At 40.9% G+C, this 17,481-nt stretch overlaps 1 protein-coding gene across 3 annotated transcripts in view; it reads right to left on the bottom strand.

The window, feature by feature from the left end:
- Positions 1 to 4,703: 4,703 nt before the first annotated feature.
- LOC143876960 (CDP-diacylglycerol--inositol 3-phosphatidyltransferase 1-like) overlaps positions 4,704 to 17,481 on the bottom strand; it is a 52,440-nt gene continuing 39,662 nt past the window's right edge. For all 3 annotated transcript variants that reach the window (XM_077378633.1, XM_077378634.1, XM_077378632.1), the window contains 7 exons: positions 7,579 to 7,618; positions 7,371 to 7,415; positions 7,204 to 7,269; positions 6,410 to 6,524; positions 6,264 to 6,320; positions 6,076 to 6,174; positions 4,704 to 4,914 (listed from right to left, as the gene is read on the bottom strand). In XM_077378633.1, the coding sequence (XP_077234748.1) occupies positions 4,855 to 4,914; positions 6,076 to 6,174; positions 6,264 to 6,320; positions 6,410 to 6,524; positions 7,204 to 7,269; positions 7,371 to 7,415; positions 7,579 to 7,618 (482 nt within the window). In that variant the 3' untranslated portion in view covers positions 4,704 to 4,854. The remainder of the gene's footprint in view (positions 4,915 to 6,075; positions 6,175 to 6,263; positions 6,321 to 6,409; positions 6,525 to 7,203; positions 7,270 to 7,370; positions 7,416 to 7,578; positions 7,619 to 17,481) is intronic.

The raw sequence follows: 17,481 nt of genomic DNA on the forward strand, positions 1-17,481 counted from the left end.
ATCTATTTGGTCTTTTCACAAGCATAAAAATAAGAATACATGGGGACGAGTCAGAGCCATAATTATGAGGAGCTTCAGGGCCTCTCCTTTCTGTTAATATCGTAAAGCACACAGACATCTGCAGCTGTCTTCATCTGCAACCAATAAAATCAAGAATTACAAATAGAAGAGTAAAACCACTGGGAACTGAAGCCCCAATGTAAGAAACTGATTACAGTGTCGATAGTAAATGATAACATTCCGATGCCCTAGTGCATTTGTTAATTTAAATTTAAAAAGTTCCTTGCCCAAGATATCATGGTACATTCTGCAACAACAATAGTGACAAGGGCATTAACTGAAAGCCGGCATGTTGGGAATGCATCCGTAAGGATCATCCAATACTTACACTTCAGCTTTCCATGCCTCACTTTTCATCTCATGTCTCTAGATAAACAATCCCAGGGTCAAAACTGATAATCCCATCGCATTAATTTCATGGGAGAATTCCTTGCAAAAGATGAATATAAAATGGATTACAGAAGGGGCAGAAGTTGCCCCACAATTAACTTAGCCATATAAATGATTTTTTTTATCTAAAAAGAAATGGCCAACTTTAACGCTTTTTTGACGTCAACTCATTATAATTTACGACCCCCACACTATATAAAATCTCATCATTTATCTATTAGGCCTTGCAAATGGATGGGCTATGCACCAAAATCCAATCCCGTAATATGATTCTAAGCCTCCAATTTGTGGAGGCTTTCTTGATGAATGTAGACTGTTCATCTATTTTCTCACCTCTCATCTAACGGCCACAATTTTGAGGATTAGAATCATCCAACGGGGGTCAATTTTGGTTCATGACCTATTAACCCTAAATAGTATTAAACCGTAATTTGCAGATAATATAGGGAGTTATTTGATAAAACATCAGTAACTTTCTCATTTTAAGTGCCAAAGGGGTGAAATTTCTATCTTTCGGAGGTCGTCAAAGTCTCTTTAAACAGAAAAAAACTTCATCAAAAAATTCATTAGGTTGACTGAGTTATGGTCTATTTACCCTAAAAAGTATTAAACCGTAATTTTTAGATTATATAAGGAGTTATTTGACAAAACATCAGTAAGTATCTCAATTTAAGTGCCAAGGTAGGGAATTTTCTGTCACTCGGAGGTTGTCAAATTCTCTTTCCATGGAAAAAAACCTCATTAAAAAATTCAATGGGTGGAGAGAGTTATGGTCTATTTACCCTAAATAGTATTAAACCGTAATTTTGAGATAATAAAGGGTATTATATGATAAAACATCAATAACTCTCTCATTTTAAGTGCCAAAGTGGTGAGATTTTACCATTCGAAGGTCGTCAAATTCTCTTTCCATAGAAAAAAACGTCATAAAAAAATTCAATCGGTTGAAAGAGATATGGCCACTTTACCCTAAACAGTATCAAACCGTAATTTTAATATAATATAGGGATTTTTTTTATAAAACATCAATAACTCTCTCATTTTCAGTGCAGAAGTGGTGAATTTCTACCATTCGAAGGTCGTCAAATTCTCTTTTCCTAGAAAAAAACCTCATAAAAAATTCATTGGGTTGAGACAGTTATGGTCTGTTAACCCTAAATAGTAATTTTGAGATAATATATGGAGTTATTTGATAAAACATTAGTAACTCTCTTATTTTAAGTGCCAAAGGGGTGAAATTTCTACCATTCAGAGGTCGACAAATTCTCTTTCCACATAAAGAAACCTCATCAAACAATTCAATAGGTTGAGTGAGTTACCCCTAAACCCTAAACTCTAAACCCTAAAACCAAAAACCTAAACCCGAACCCCGTACCTCGAACATGAACCCAGAACCCAGAACCCCGAACCCAGCACCCCGAACCCCGAATCCCGAACCCAGAACCCTGAACCCTGAACACTTAACCCTTAACCCTTAATCCTTAACACTTAACCCTTAACCCTTAACCTGAACCCTTTTCCCTTAACCCTAAACCCTAAACCCCTAACCCCTAACCCTAAACCCCTAACCCTAACCCAAAATCCTAAACCCTAAACACTAAAACCCTAAAACCCTAAAACATAAACCCCTAACCCTAAACTCTAAACTCTAAACCCTAAAACCCTAAACCCTAAAACCTGAACCCTAAACCCTAAACCCTAAATCCTAAACCCCTAAACCCTGAACCCCTAACCATGAACCCCTAACCCTAAACCCTGAACCCTGAACCCCTAAACCCCTAATCCTGAACCCTGAACCCTGAACCCTAAAACCCTAAAACCCAAACCCCAAACCCCAAACCTCAAACGTTAAACCCCTAAACCCCAAACACCAAACACCAAACCCCAAACCCTAAAGCCCTAAAACCCTAAACCCTAATCCTGAATCCCTAATCCCTAAACCCTAAACCCAAAATCCTAAACCCTAATTCCTAAAACCCTAAAACCCTAAACCCCAAACCCCAAACCCTAAACGAGAGACCAAGAGAGAGTGTGACGGCTCGCGCCTCCCTCTCACCGGATCGGGTCCCACACCCTCACCCTAAACCCTAAACCATAAACCATAAACCATAAACCCTAAAACCTAAAACCTAAAACCTAAAACCTAAAACCAAAACCCTAAACCCTATATCCTAAACCCTAAAACCCTACAACTCAAAACCCAAAAATCCAAAACCCAAACCCCAAAGCCTAAACCAAACCTGAAACCCTAAACCCAAAATCAAACCCCCAAACCCCCAAACCCGGAACCCTAAACCTTAAACCCCTAAAAATCCTAAACCTTAAACCCCTAAACCCCTAAAACCCTAACCCTAAACCCTAAACCCTAAACCCTAAAACCCCTACACCCCTAACACCCTAAACCCTAACCCTAAACCCTAAACCTAAACCTAAACCCCAAACCCCAAACCCACAAACCCTAAAACCCTAAACCCTAACACCCTTGAACCCTAAACCCTAAACCCTAAACCCTAAAACCCTAAAACCTAAAACCCCAAAACACCAAACCCAAACTGAAAACCCCCAAACCCCAAACTAGGGATGCACAAAAAACCGGCCAAACTGAACCAAACCAGGCCTTTCGGTTTGGTTTGGTTAGGTTTTTCTCGGCATTGGTTCGGTCACGGTTTAGAATTTTACCGAACCAATCCTATCAAATCGGTTCACAGTTTTAGATTTTTAAACCGAAAATTAACCGAACCGAACTGAGAAATGGAGGAAAAGATGTACTTATTTTTGTCATTATCAAATATAAGGTGAGTTATTTGATTTGCAAAGAGAAGATGGGTGATTTAAACAAGGGAGGTTTGTCTATATCAATTCCTTGTATTCAAAAGTAAAGAATACACTCACCCCTTCCCCTTAGACCACGCCTTAGAAGTGTAAAGAGAATAGTCCTAAATACTTAGAGGGGTTGTCCAAGAGAAGAAAAAGGAGGGGTATCATCCCCTTTATAAGGCCCTCGATTAGGGTTAGAGAGGGAGGGATCTCTTCTTTTTTTGTTTCGTGAGAGAGACACAGAGGAAAGGCAGAGAGCTTACTTAGAGAGCTTGTTGGTCTCATTGCACACCGTTGATGGTTGATTTGAATAGATAAACATTTCTTTTATAGATAAATGTATTTAACTACTTGATTTGGATTTGTACTGGATAAACTGTGAACCAAACCAAACCGAACCGATCAAAATCGGTTTGGTTTGGTCCGGTTATACCTCTCGATCAGTTTGGTTATAGTTTGGATTTTCTCCAAACCGATGTGATTAGTTCGGCTAAAAAAAACTCCCTAAACCGAACCGGTCGGAACCGTGTGCAGCCCTACCCCAAACCCCTAAAAGCCCAAACACCAAACGCCAAACCCTAAACAACCAAAACCCAAACCCCCAAAACCCAAACCCTAAACCCTAAACCAAAACCCCCAAAACCCAAACACCAAACCCCCAACCCCCAACCCCGGAACCCTAAACCCTCACCCCCGAAACTCCAGACCCTAAATCCTAAACCTAAAACCCCAAAACCCCAAACCCTAAACAATGTGGTCCCCAGTGTATTTTAAGCCTAGGGAGTAGATAACTTATCTACACTAGGGTGTAAGAACTCTCTCTCTCTCTCTCAGCTATGAAGCAAAAATGTGTAATTTTATGACCCAAACTAATTTACAATTAAAGAACATGTACATATCATCACTACCATATTTTGATGATGGCACTCCTCACATTATTAAAAAGTACGGCATGACCCGCACCATAAGATGATCTGAACCGTCCATTAGATAGGCTATAGCCTAAATAGGTTGTGCCCCAAAAATCATTTCCGTAGGTTGATCCTAACCCTAACCCTAATCATTTCCGATTTTTTTTGCAACTTCTCCACTAGTTCTGAGATTTTGATTCCAGAATTTTAGCCACCTTCACCATCTCCACTTCGAGACGCCAAATTTATCATGAAAAACAATTCCTTGCAGCCAAACGTGCCCAAAGTGTTGAAGGCATTATTGCATGACAAGTTGTATATAAAGTAAACTTTTGTTGTCACGTGCTCTTCGTGTATTTTATTATTTCAGATTCAAGCCAAAGTACAGTCATGCACAAGGAATGGAGGTAGGGCTAATTGTGTTAGCATTCGTGTATCGTATCTTTCCAACGGTGGGATTAGGTTTTCCCACGGCCCATGTTGAATGAGATTTTTAGGTGTTGCCCCCAGGCCACAAGCAAGATATATATGGCAAAGAGAAAACCCAAATGCTCAGAAAGAAAAATCGTGTGTTGGAAACACTAACAAGTATTTAAAACACCATCTATTTGGTCTTTTCACAAGCATAAAAATAAGAATACATGGGGACGAGTCAGAGCCATAATTATGAGGAGCTTCAGGGCCTCTCCTTTCTGTTAATATCGTAAAGCACACAGACATCTGCAGCTGTCTTCATCTGCAACCAATAAAATCAAGAATTACAAATAGAAGAGTAAAACCACTGGGAACTGAAGCCCCAATGTAAGAAACTGATTACAGTGTCGATAGTAAATGATAACATTCCGATGCCCTAGTGCATTTGTTAATTTAAATTTAAAAAGTTCCTTGCCCAAGATATCATGGTACATTCTGCAACAACAATAGTGACAAGGGCATTAACTGAAAGCCGGCATGTTGGGAATGCATCCGTAAGGATCATCCAATACTTACACTTCAGCTTTCCATGCCTCACTTTTCATCTCATGTCTCTAGATAAACAATCCCAGGGTCAAAACTGATAATCCCATCGCATTAATTTCATGGGAGAATTCCTTGCAAAAGATGAATATAAAATGGATTACAGAAGGGGCAGAAGTTGCCCCACAATTAACTTAGCCATATAAATGATTTTTTTTATCTAAAAAGATCTGAGATTATGTATTGTTTACTTTCCAAGTTTCCATTCAAAAAAAAATGTTTCATTTCCAAGTTATTCCATCAGGTGATTACAAATATTTCCATCAACCAGAAATTCCAGACAAACAATTCAGTACTTAAAACAAATCCACTTTCTCCTGTCATTCCTACTCGTATAATTGCAATGGGAAATGATTTTAGCACTCCACTCTTTTGATAGGTGGCGAAAGCTTCTTGTCTTTTAGTGTTTAAAGGGCTGTCAAAAAGGTTATTTATAGTTCCCAAAAAGCTCTGACAAAGCCAATTAAAAACAAAAAGGCATGTTACTTTCGCCACCTATCAAAAGAGTGGAGTGCTAAAATCATTTCCCAATTGCAATATGCAAACTAATTTACTGCAGGTTTCCTCCTAAGAGAACACCAATACATGGTCGATGCTTCCTAGATGCTTCCTAAATCGTTACGGCAAACAATTGCCTGTTTCTTTTGCGAAGATTAACTGGTAGACGATGTATGTAGGTGCATATATACAGATAATTAGATGGAACATTATAATCTAGAAACTATATCTATTTTGTACCAACTTCAGTCACTTTGAACGCTATTTTCATCATTTTAGCAGAGAATGGAATTGTGACAAAATCCAAGAAGAATTTCTTCATGCCCCAAAAATTGGGCAGGGCCAAGTTTCCTGGCAGATGTTAGAGGAGGTAGGATCATACCTGTATGACATTTACTGTTTGTTTGATTGCCCATCCAAACATTGCCAAAACAACTGGAAAAGAAAGAAGTGGAGTCTTTTTCACAGTATTCACAATAACCTGCGATAGAGAAAACCAAAAACCAAGATAAGCTGAAAAAAGCATCTCCGCAATCCCAAATGAAAATGCAACCAATGCGGAAGTCATACATCAATTACACTTTCAGATCGGTTTTCAGCAAGAAGGAAGAGGCCGATGTAAAGAACCTGCAGCAATACATTGCAATTGGTTTAACAAAAAATGTAACTAGTAAAAGAAGAAAACTTAAAGGTGCAGATAGGGCAGTATCAATTGCCTCAGATGCCACGCAGCAATAGCCCATGAATAACCGATTTCCATAGTATGCCTTAAATAGCCAACTACTGCTGTCTTTTACGTCTTTGTGATTAGCCTTGCCTGCAAGAAAGGTACTGTGCCAAAAAAGCAGAGAAAATTAGAACTAATACATAAGTGAGACTTAAAAGGTCTGGAAGAAATGTGTTTTAAGTTAGACATGCTTGCGGCAGAAACTAACTACGCAACTTTAACATGCAAGTTCTGGCTATTTCATGCAGTCCAATCTTCAGAGTGGGGAGAGTGAATACTTTATGGATTTCAGTAAGGAAAACAATTTTTGTTTTTATCCTTCTTTTTTTCTTTTTCAAATTGAAAATCAATATTAAAAGAAAAGAAAATTTAATAAACATTAGGACAAAGGTAAATGATTCCCAAATATAATTTCTAATTTGAAACAAACTGATTTGCCCTAACAGATTATTTGAAAAGTATCAAATTATTCAAGGAATTGCAAAACTAAAATTTTATGTTGAACCATTGCCTTCGTTGACGGCTTGAAGCAATAAAATTTAGTCACAAGGGAATTAAAAGGAGCACTTTTTGTGTATGCCCGCAATTGGTGGTAGCAGGAGAGTAGAAATTGCTCCATTTTGCACTTGCTACTTTTATCAATTGACAACTTCTTAACCAATTTACGATCCTGTTAGGTTCCACCTGAGTTTCAATCCACATGTATTCCAGGATAACAGGATAACATGAGCCCAAGCCTGATATATGAAGCAGGGGTCAAGACTACCAACAGGTATGCAATACCTGTACATTTGCAACCAATGACTGGCAATATCCAAGGCAAGCAATGACAAGAAAACCAAACCAGGTCTGCAAAACGGGTCATATTAAAATGCTTAGTAAGACGGTCACATAAATGAGTCCAAAGAAATAATTTAAGCATTAAACAAATCTGCTTAACAGAATGTTACCTGTATAACTGAGAGAGGATTACCAATAGACAAGCAGTGCTGACCCTGGGAATGAAGGGGAAACTAAAAAATGAGGTCCATGTGGATGGTGAAATAAAGTTTTTGACTCAAGTGGACTAGAAATACAACTAGGCTATTATACTAAAGGAAATAAGATCCAGCGAGAACTAAAGCTCGAGTATGACCAGAAAGTCAGATAGAAGAGCACCTGTCTGTTACCATGTCTAAAACTGCTCCAAACGTTGATACTGAATCAGGAAGTCAAAGAAATCAGTCAAATGCTATGACACAGAATTTCCTTTAAAATATAAATCTCTACCTGTCTCAGTTTATATGAAGAAACTGATACGAATGATTTCAAATTGTGTCTAAAGAGGTGATGCATTTTATAGCAATATACTAAAGATTTCAGGCAATCTAATATAATCACAAAAAACCAAGGATTGAAACCGAATACAAGATTCTTGTTAGGGAAACCAGAGAAACTCTCATCTAGATGCCTTCGTGGGAATCGAATACTCCCATCCCCTCGCACGGGGTCACTGCGCCCCCTAAATAATTATTTGATGCTTTCGAAGGGAGGGAAAAACCCAAGAAAGCCCAAATTCTGCCCCTGCATGACTCCTCCTTCGCATCATGGTTTTAAATTTCAGCACAAATCGAAACGAAATTCACATGAAGTTGTTTCTTTACAAGATTTCGCCAAAATTTTACCGAAATTTCGAAATTTCGCCGAAATGTAGCCAAAATTTCGGTTGAAATTTCATTTTTGGACTTTTTAACAAAATTTCCACCGAAATTTTAAAAATGTACGCCGAAATTTATGAAATTTTCACCGAAATAACCGAAATTTTAAACATTTCGGTCAAAATTAAAAAATAATAATAAACGAAATCATAATCATATTTTTACATGATTTCGGCCGAAATTTCAGCCCGAAACTGAAATTTCGCATTAGGTGAGGATGGAAGAGCATTAGGTGAGGATGGAAGAGAAAATTTGCATGCTCCTTATTCGGCTACAACTGGAATGAGGCTGAGGTTGCCAGCTTGTCCCATTGGAATATTTACACCCTCCCGCCCTGAATTCAAGTTCATCGTAGAATGCTCCAAAAGATTGGAAAGAACAAACAGTGATTTCAACCATTAACAAGCGGAAAAAAAGAAAGACTTGATCAAGGCCAAAAGCCCATGGCAAGTAGGTAGAAGTAGAAGAACTCGAACTTTGTGGAGTTGGAACGATCATGCTGAGACAAAGCCTCATTTGCTGGCTCAATGACTTTTTTTGTTTATTTTCTATTATTATTAATTTTATTTATTTTCATAGGGGGGGGGGGGGGGGGGGGAATGGTCATGTTGGACCTTCATAGCATTCGAAGCTCTAGCTCGAAAGGTGGGGAAACTTAATCGAAATGCCCCGGCCCAGACCCCCTGCCCGATAGGACAGAGATTGGCTTTGGGTTGAGACCAAGCTGAAAATCACTCGGGAAACAATAAATCTAGAGGAATTTCATGAAATCAATTCCAAGACAAAGCTCAAAGTAGGAACTGTCACATGAATTTCTGCACATGAACAGTGCTAAAATTCGAATGTTCTTCAGCTTTAGCCATTAGATCTATAATGGATCTGAGTAGATCTGCACTTGCTCTTTATTCTAGGTTGACTGTAGGATATTTAGGAAGAATTTCACAAAACAGAACTTGTGAATTTCCAGAGAATTAAAGGAAAACTCTCCAAAACCGTGAGCAAAAAAAATCTGTCGTGAATGAGCAAATAGTGATGTTTATGGAGTTGTATCTTCAAATATATGTTTAAAGGAAAACTCTTCAAATTGTAGTATGACTTTCATCAGGAAAAAGATATGCACGAATTTCATAGAGGATTCAAGATGAAAATGCTTATGGAAATAGGCTACTTGCAGTTTCAGCAAATGCACTAGACTGCTAGTGGTTTCAATTTCTCAATTGAATTTCAGCAAAGAACTATTGAGTTCTAGCACGATTTTTTTAAAAAAAAAAAACGGCAGCCAAATGTATGAGTTCTAGCACAAATTCTAGATGGAAATTGAAGATTTCTAGTTGAATGATGAAGGCATGATGGAAATGAGGATAAAGCTAGGGTTCTTGGCTGATAGATCTAACCTTAAACAAGCATTAATGGTGGAATTGTGCAAAAACAAAACTAATCTTGCACAAATGGAAGGAAATTCAAGTGAAGGTGGTCTAGAAGCTTGGCACCTTCACCACAAATGGAAGGGTTGCGGGTTTGGGTTTAATCCATTGTAATCCTTGTCTATTGTTTTCTCATAGTGAAGATCCTGTTTCTCGCCCATTGATGTAGGCTTAGCAAAACCATGTAAAATCACGGTGTTCATCTTGTGGCTTGTTTTATTTTCTACTCTTCTGTTAATTTGTGCATGATCGGATCGGATTTGCCTGGCGGATTTTCTCAACAGAGTCCTTTCTCATATCAGCTTCCCACCACAACCCACAACTAATAGTTAGGTAATAGGTAGTGGGACACAAGGCAACTATCCCAACAAGAACTGACTTCGGCGCTGAGTTTCTAGAAGATTCTGCTTGCATGTCTCTGTTTAAGTTCATTTTGAAATTTGAATCAATGTCGCGATTGAACTCCTTTTCCCCATCTTCCATACAAGATCAAGGTGCATGACATATTCATTGCCAATCTCCTTGTCACAAACTCCACAAACCCTCTCCTCATTGCTAATCTACTTCATGATAAGTCTTCAAAATCTTTTTCTCTGAAACTTTTTGGATGAAGTCCTTAATATATATGCTACATTTCATATGCAATTCATATAAATATGATTTGGTAAAACACATTGATATAGTATAACACTCGTACATTTATGGTTTTGGTTTTGCTAAGTGTTTTGGTTTCGGTATGTGTTTCCGTCAGAAACATTGTGCTCATTTTGTGTTGGTTTCAGTGCTCTTTCTACTTTCTGGCAGTAGGACATGCGCAGAAACCTCCAAGGCAGTTTAATGTGGAGTTAGGATAACAGGCAAGGCTGAAAACAGGTTCAGTGAGTCTGAAGCTAAGTTGGCACATGTTCCTTCTGGATCTTTCAATATAGAAGATAGCAAAGTGCATAAGTGCCTTTCATTAAGCCTGAGTATGAGGGGGCAGTACACTTGTCAACTATTTGGTTTTTCACCGTAAAGGAGGGCGCAATACATTTAGGATTTAGCGATGGGTCAAAAGCAGAGCCCAATGCCGATATTCCCTTTTGGATAAAAGAAACCACGTCCAATGTATTAGACAGTGAGTTTACACTAAGGGAGAAAACCTTCAGAGTGTTAGTGTCACGGGCCCCAGAGGTGACCTGTAAGCAAGAATCCAGCCCAGCCAATAGTCAGGCCCATGACCACTTAAGCTCCATGTCCAGTGCTTCTATGGTGCTCAGTTCATGGATTTCCAATGTGGCCAAGATTATCCTCAATGAAATTTCGGCCAAACAGACTGATTGTCCCATCCTCATAACTTGGGCTTGGCTAATCTAAGGGTGACCAGGAGCTTCATGAAACTGATTGTGGTCCAAGATGCCGAGTGGAGTTTTGTTGCATCGGTTCAGATCAGGCATAGGGTCCTCAAGGCTTGCGATCAGCCCTCCATTTTTTCACGCTATCCTTGAAAAAGCATGACCTTAGCGTATGATTTTGAGATAGTAGTGTTCCCTATGCCCTAAGTTGCATGAGTACAGGTATGAGTGTCAAAATACGACACGGGTACTGAGCGTCGGATTCGACTAACCTCATATTAAAGCATGCATGTATCCACCAATATATTTTAGTCAATTCTAATTTTATTTATTTCACACGATAATATGGTTATAATAGGCAATATATTGGGATTTATGTAGGTTAAGTAAATATAATATTTTATTTCCATATAAAAACTTACTATTAAAATAGATAACAGTCAGAATATGTGATAATTGTAAATTTCTTATAGTAGTATTTAGAAAAAAAAATGGATAAAAGAGATCTAGAAGTGTTGTGGTGAATCCTAAAGTATTGAAAACTAAAAAAGATCTATGTTACATGGACTCTGCCATTCAGAAGAATCCATGTAACATAGCCTACGCCCAATGGCAGCAAGGCAGAGGTAGGCATGTCAGAAGAGGTATGTATTTACAACTTCCCCTGTTGTGCAGCAAGTACGTTCCAGCCCCTATTGCCCCGAGCCTTTTGGAAGAAGTGATTTGCAACTCTAGTAGATCCGTGAGTTTGACACAAATGAGGATGATTTGATGGAGGTCCCTTCTCAAAGGCTCAAGGTCAAATAGGATACTACTGAATCCCTGAGTTTCAAAATCTTAATAAGGAAATTATGGAGGACTAGGCTGCCTATCTTCTTTCAGTTGAACCTTGGCAATATTTGAAGCTCTAGCTCAAAAGGAGGGGAGACTCATTCAAGCTGCTCCATCACGGTCACGGCTTCTCTTTGTTGATTAGATGGAGCCTAGCCTTGGGTTAAGACCACACTGAGAAGCTCAAACCAACGTCAATGACGATTGGACACCGAGGTAAGGATTAGTGGATTACCACATAACCATCTCCTTTAGGGGCAACTTTGTGTTCTACCACAAGAAAAGATCTGGACAACCCCAATTAACAAATAGGGGCTCTATCGCAAAGCAGTCCAAAATCGAGTCAAAAATTGGAAGGATGCAGGGACACCAGACATCTCAGTTCTGCTTCTCACTGAAGAGCCATGGGCTTTCGGTGAGGAAAGAAAGCGCTGTAATGACAAGTGGAACGCCCCGAGAGAAGCAATGACGGAAGACGTGTCATTAGATTCCAAGAAGGTTACGTCTAGATCTGCTTCAGGAATTGTGTTCTTCGACGAAGATGACATTGCGTCGTGAGACGGAAGAAATGTGACTTTTGTCAACGAGCTTCACTGATGAAGACTAGTGATTCTCAATTGTTGGGCTCACTCTTTCTACCCTTTGGGCGGATTCGAACACACAATAAAATCAAAGGCGGTTTTCTGTGAATTTTTTAATATAAAGGGAAAGTGTGGGTGCAAGTGCCTTTCAATCAAACCAAATAATGAGCTGTTCGATTTTTCGCCCAAAAGAGGGGGAGGGGGCACAATGTGTCTAGAGACGGGTCAAAAGCGGCGCCCAATGCCAAGAGCCCACAAGCAATTTATTGGACAGTGAGCTTGGTCTCGAGGAGAAGACCTTAAGACCGACTGTGTCGTGAGCACAAACGATGGAATGTACGCAAGAAGCTAGCACATCCAACTGTTAAGCCCATGACCACGTCGGCTCCTTATAAAGTGCTTCTATGGTGCCTAGTTTGTGGATTTCCAATGTGGCCTAGAATATCCTCCTCGAAATTTTGGCTATACAGATTGACTACTCCTCTCCTCATAGCCTAGGCCAGGCTAATCACAGGGTGGCTAGTAGCTTCATATCCCCAGTTGTGGGCTAGCACGTCGAGAGGAGTCTCCTTCCATCGGTTCAGACCAGGCATGAGGTCCTCAACGGTTCAATCAACCCTCCAGGTTTTAGATCTATAACATTTGTTTTTAGGGAAACTACTAAAACCCAACTAGATCAAAACTTATCTACAAGAATCCCCTAAAAATTTTCGTAATTACCAATATCACCATCATCTACCTTTAATAACTATTAGTTTTTTTCTTTAGCAATTTTACCATTATTTTAGGGCAGTGATAAATTCTCCCCCAGCAGTTAGGGTTTTGCTCTGCCTCCTTTCTAAACTAAAGGGTTTTGTTCTGCCTCCCTCCTCTCTACATATTTCTCTCTCTTCTAATTTTTCTAGGGCTAGGGTTTTACTAAAAAAATAGCCTACTAGACTCTTGAGCAACAAGCTTGCATTGAACCTTCAGAGAAAAAACCATCTCATTAATTAAAGAATTGCATTGAACCTTAGGAGTAAGAACCCAATTGACCAAACCAATTAACCAAACCTATTAATTGAAGCTTCTGGATTCATGATGGAGAGATTTTTGCTCTTCCGAGCAAGAGCACCGGGCATGCTGATGGATTCTGATGTGGGAAGAGATGCTTCAACTAGTAACTTAACCTTCCGAGAGAGAGAGAGAGAGAGAGAGAGAGAGAGAGAGATTTCACAACAAGTAACTGAGTAAAATGGAGGCGAATCGGGACTTGAAGGGGGTTAATTTGTCAATTGCTTTGCTTAATCTTTTAACCAAAGGGTGAAATTGTAAAGGAAAAAAAATTAAAAGTCATTGAAGGCAGTGGATGGTAGTATTAGTAATTAAGAAGGTTTTTGGGGATATTTTTTTTGAATGGCAAGATGAAAGAATTATTTTTTTTAATGGTTGAGAAAGTTTTTGGGGATTACAGTAGATCAATTTTGATTCAGGGGGTTTTTAGTAGTTTTCCCTTGTTTTTATACCCATTATTACTGTACCTTGTCCAAGGTTCTTACTTACACGTTTTCCCTCTTTTTCATACCCATTATTACTGTACCTTGTCCAAGTTTCTTACTTACACCTATAGAGTGACTCTATCAGTTGGCAGTCCTATGTCAATGAGTGTCTTTATTCCGCTTTTCTTCTATTTTCCATTTGCCCCCTTTGATCCCAACTTCCTTCCGGTAATTTTCACTTCAACAAACACCAATAGTGATAGAAATAGCTAGCATAACTTGAGGGGGCTTTGAAATTGTTAGAATAAGCCTATTAGGGGCATTCCTGTCATTGTAGCCTTCTCTTATTATATAAATACTTCAATGAGGGGGAGCGTAGCCCTAACTCACTTTTCTCAAATTCATCTCCTCTCCAACATGATATCAGAGCCCTAGGGTTTTGATCCCTAGGGACACCATCGTCGCCCTCCTCACCAATCTCCACCCAAAGCCAAACCCAATCTCCACCCAAACCCAAATCCATCTACCGCCTCAACCCAACCCATCTTCTCCACACAAAGCCAAGTCCATCTCCAACCGTAACCTATCCCTATCCCTTACGGCATCTCCCCCCGCCCCACACCCTTACAGAATCTCCACCTCTTTACGGCATCACCACGCATCTCCACACCCTTACAACGTCTCCACACCCTTAAGCCTTATCCCGTAACGCCCCCACCCCTTTACGGCAACCCACGCCCCCACCCCTTTACGGCAATCCACACCCGCCACCCCTCGTACGGCTCCCTCTATACTCGTACGCCAAATCCATCTCCACCCAAAGCCAAATCCATCTACCATGCCAACCCAACCCATCTTCTCCACCCAAAGCCAAGTCCATCTCAACCCATCGTAAAACTCATCTCAACCCAAAGCCAAGCCCATCTCGTAAGCCAAATCCATCTCCACCAAAGCCAAAACCAATCTCCACTCAAAGCCAATACATCTACCACCCCAACCCAACCCATCGTAGAATCCTCCCCCTCCCCCCCCCCCCCCCCCACCTCTCTTCCCTTAACCCAACCCAGTCCTCTTTTGTTCCAAAAATCATTTATTTTTGTGCAAACCTAACTCTAGTTTCCATATTTCGTCCCTCTTATCTGCTTATGTGCTGATTTCTTTCAATCGTTTCTTGACTTTTCCTTCGCGGCTTCGTCTCATCTTCTATATGGCTTCATTGTTTCTCCTTTTTCCTTGTCTGCGAAGCCGCTCTATGATCTCTTGTTTTAGTTAGTTGGCTTCTCCATCTCGTCTCTCCCTATCTGGTAGCCGATTGCTGTGGGTATCTCTTCCTCCTCATCATTTGTGTCATTATGGAGGCACTTGTCATTGTGGATCCCTCTCTGGGCATCGCATCTGAACTCCGTGCCCAACCACCCTCTTCTGCTACCTCTTCTTCTACTAGCTTGGCACCTATGGATGGATCTTATCCACAGCTGAACACTACCAAGCTTGATGGGACCAACTACTTATCCTGGAAAGTTGTTGTTGAGACATATCTTTTAGGACGGGGCAAAGTTAGTTTCCTTCGTCAGGATCCTCCCCCGTCCAAGGATCCTACTTTCCCTCGCTGGGAACAGGAGGACGCACTAATTCGGACTCTCCTTTGGCAGAGCATGGCTCCTTCCATTTCTTCTACCATGATTCTCCTCCCGACCGCGAAGTAGATCTGGGATCATACTGCCTTGACATATTCTGGAGTTGAGAATCTCACGCGTATCTGTGCCACGTATTCTGAGTGGATGCGTCCGCGTCGTGGTGACATGTCTCTTAAGGCCCACTATGGCCAATTTGTCTCTTTGTGACAGCAGCTTGACATATTCATGCCTCTTACCTCTGATGTTACCGTCCTCCGTCAACAGCGGGAACAGATTCAAGTTGTGCACTATCTTGAGAGCCTGGGCCCTGAGTTCACTCATTTGCGTCATCAAATTCTTGGTTCAGGGAACATTCCACCGCTGAGAGAGGCCTACTCACGTGCACAGCAGTATCTTGGCGATTCTCCATCACAGCTCCTTGTTGACAGTTCTGCTCTAGCTGCGTATGATGGTGGTAGCCGCTCTGTCAGGGGCGGTGGTTCACTTCCACAAGCTCGGGGCTGTGGCCGTGGTGGTGGGCGTGTTGTGGTTGACATGGTCGTCCTTATTGTACCCACCATCAGCGTGATGGTCACCAGATTGAGACTTGCTATACGCTTCACCCTGAGCTTCGCCCGCCTCGCTCGGCACATCTCACGATAGCTGGCCCCTCTGACACAATTGCTTCTAGCATTGTTTCTGCACCTGTTGATGATTCCTTCATATTTACTAAGGCGGACTATGAGGAGTTACAGCGCCTTTGTCTGAGTGCTCGCCCTCCCACTGCAGGCTTTGCTCAGCTAGGTAGTTCACCCACGACCTTACTCTCTAGCTCAGGGTCCTGGATCATTGACTTAGGAGCCTCAAATCATACGACTGGTAACTCATCTCAGCTCTCTTCTTTTCGTTCTTTTCCATCTCATTCTCAGTCCATTACTCTAGCCGATGGCTCCACTACTCCCATCACTGGTATTGGCACAACGTGCCCATCCCTTCACCTACCATTATCCTCTGTATTGTGTGTTCCTAAGCCTCCCTTTAGTTTACTTTCTGTAAGTCAACTTACGAAAAATCTTGATTGTTCAATCTCATTTTTCCCTTCTTATTGTCTTATTGTATCTTTCAGGATCTTTCGACTGGGAAGAAGATTGGATCGGGTCGTGAGGTGCATGGCCTATACCGCCTTGACTACAGTCATTCTCCTACCATTTTACATTGTTCTGTGGATGCCTTTTAGTGGCACTGTCGCCTTGGACACCCATCACTTCAGCGCGTCTGCCAGACATCTTTAGTTCCTGCTTTTGTTTCCTCTTTTCAGTGTGAGTCTTGTGAACTCGGGAAGCATCACAGAGTGTCATTTCCGTCCCAAGTCGTTAGTCGAGTCGATAGTCCTTTTCATTTGGTTCATTTGGATGTATGGGGACCTTTTAGGGTCGCGTCAAATAATGGATTCAAGTATTTTATAGTCTTTATTGATGATTATTCACTTATGACATGAGTGTATCTACTGAAGGACCGTTCTCAGGTCTTTTCTGCTTTTAAAACTTTCCATGCTGAAATAAAGAATTATTTTGGTTGCAATCTCAAATGTCTCCGTACTGATAATGCTAGGGAGTTTTCTCTGACACTCATGGCTTTCAAGACTACCTCTCCTCTCATGGCATTACACATCAAACCTCACGTGCCTACACCTCGCAACAAAATGGTGTCGCCGAGAGGAAATTGCGATATTTGCTCAAGGTGGCCTGGCCTGGACCCTGCTTTTGGGGTGAGGCTATTCTGACTGCGTGCTTTCTGGCGAATCGCCTTCCGTCCTCTGTCCTGCGTGGTGATTCCCCGTATCACACCTTATATCCACAGGAAAATCCTTCTCCCCTTACGCCTCGTGTCTTTGAGTGCGTATGTTTTGCCCATCATTTAGGTCTTGGTCGAGACAAACTCAATCCTCGGTCAGAACGGTGTGTCTTTCTGGGCTATTCTCGTACCCAGAAAGGCTATCGTTGTTACAGTACCTGCCTGCGTAAGTGGTTTATGTCGGCCGATGTTACATTTTATGAGTCAAAGCCCCCTTCTTTAGTCCTCCGTCAGTTCCTAGTTCCT

The sequence above is a fragment of the Tasmannia lanceolata genome, unplaced genomic scaffold, assembly GCF_043159265.1.
Source record: "Tasmannia lanceolata isolate RefF3 unplaced genomic scaffold, GAP_Taslan_0.1 ptg000005l, whole genome shotgun sequence".
NCBI classification, from domain to species: domain Eukaryota; kingdom Viridiplantae; phylum Streptophyta; class Magnoliopsida; order Canellales; family Winteraceae; genus Tasmannia; species Tasmannia lanceolata.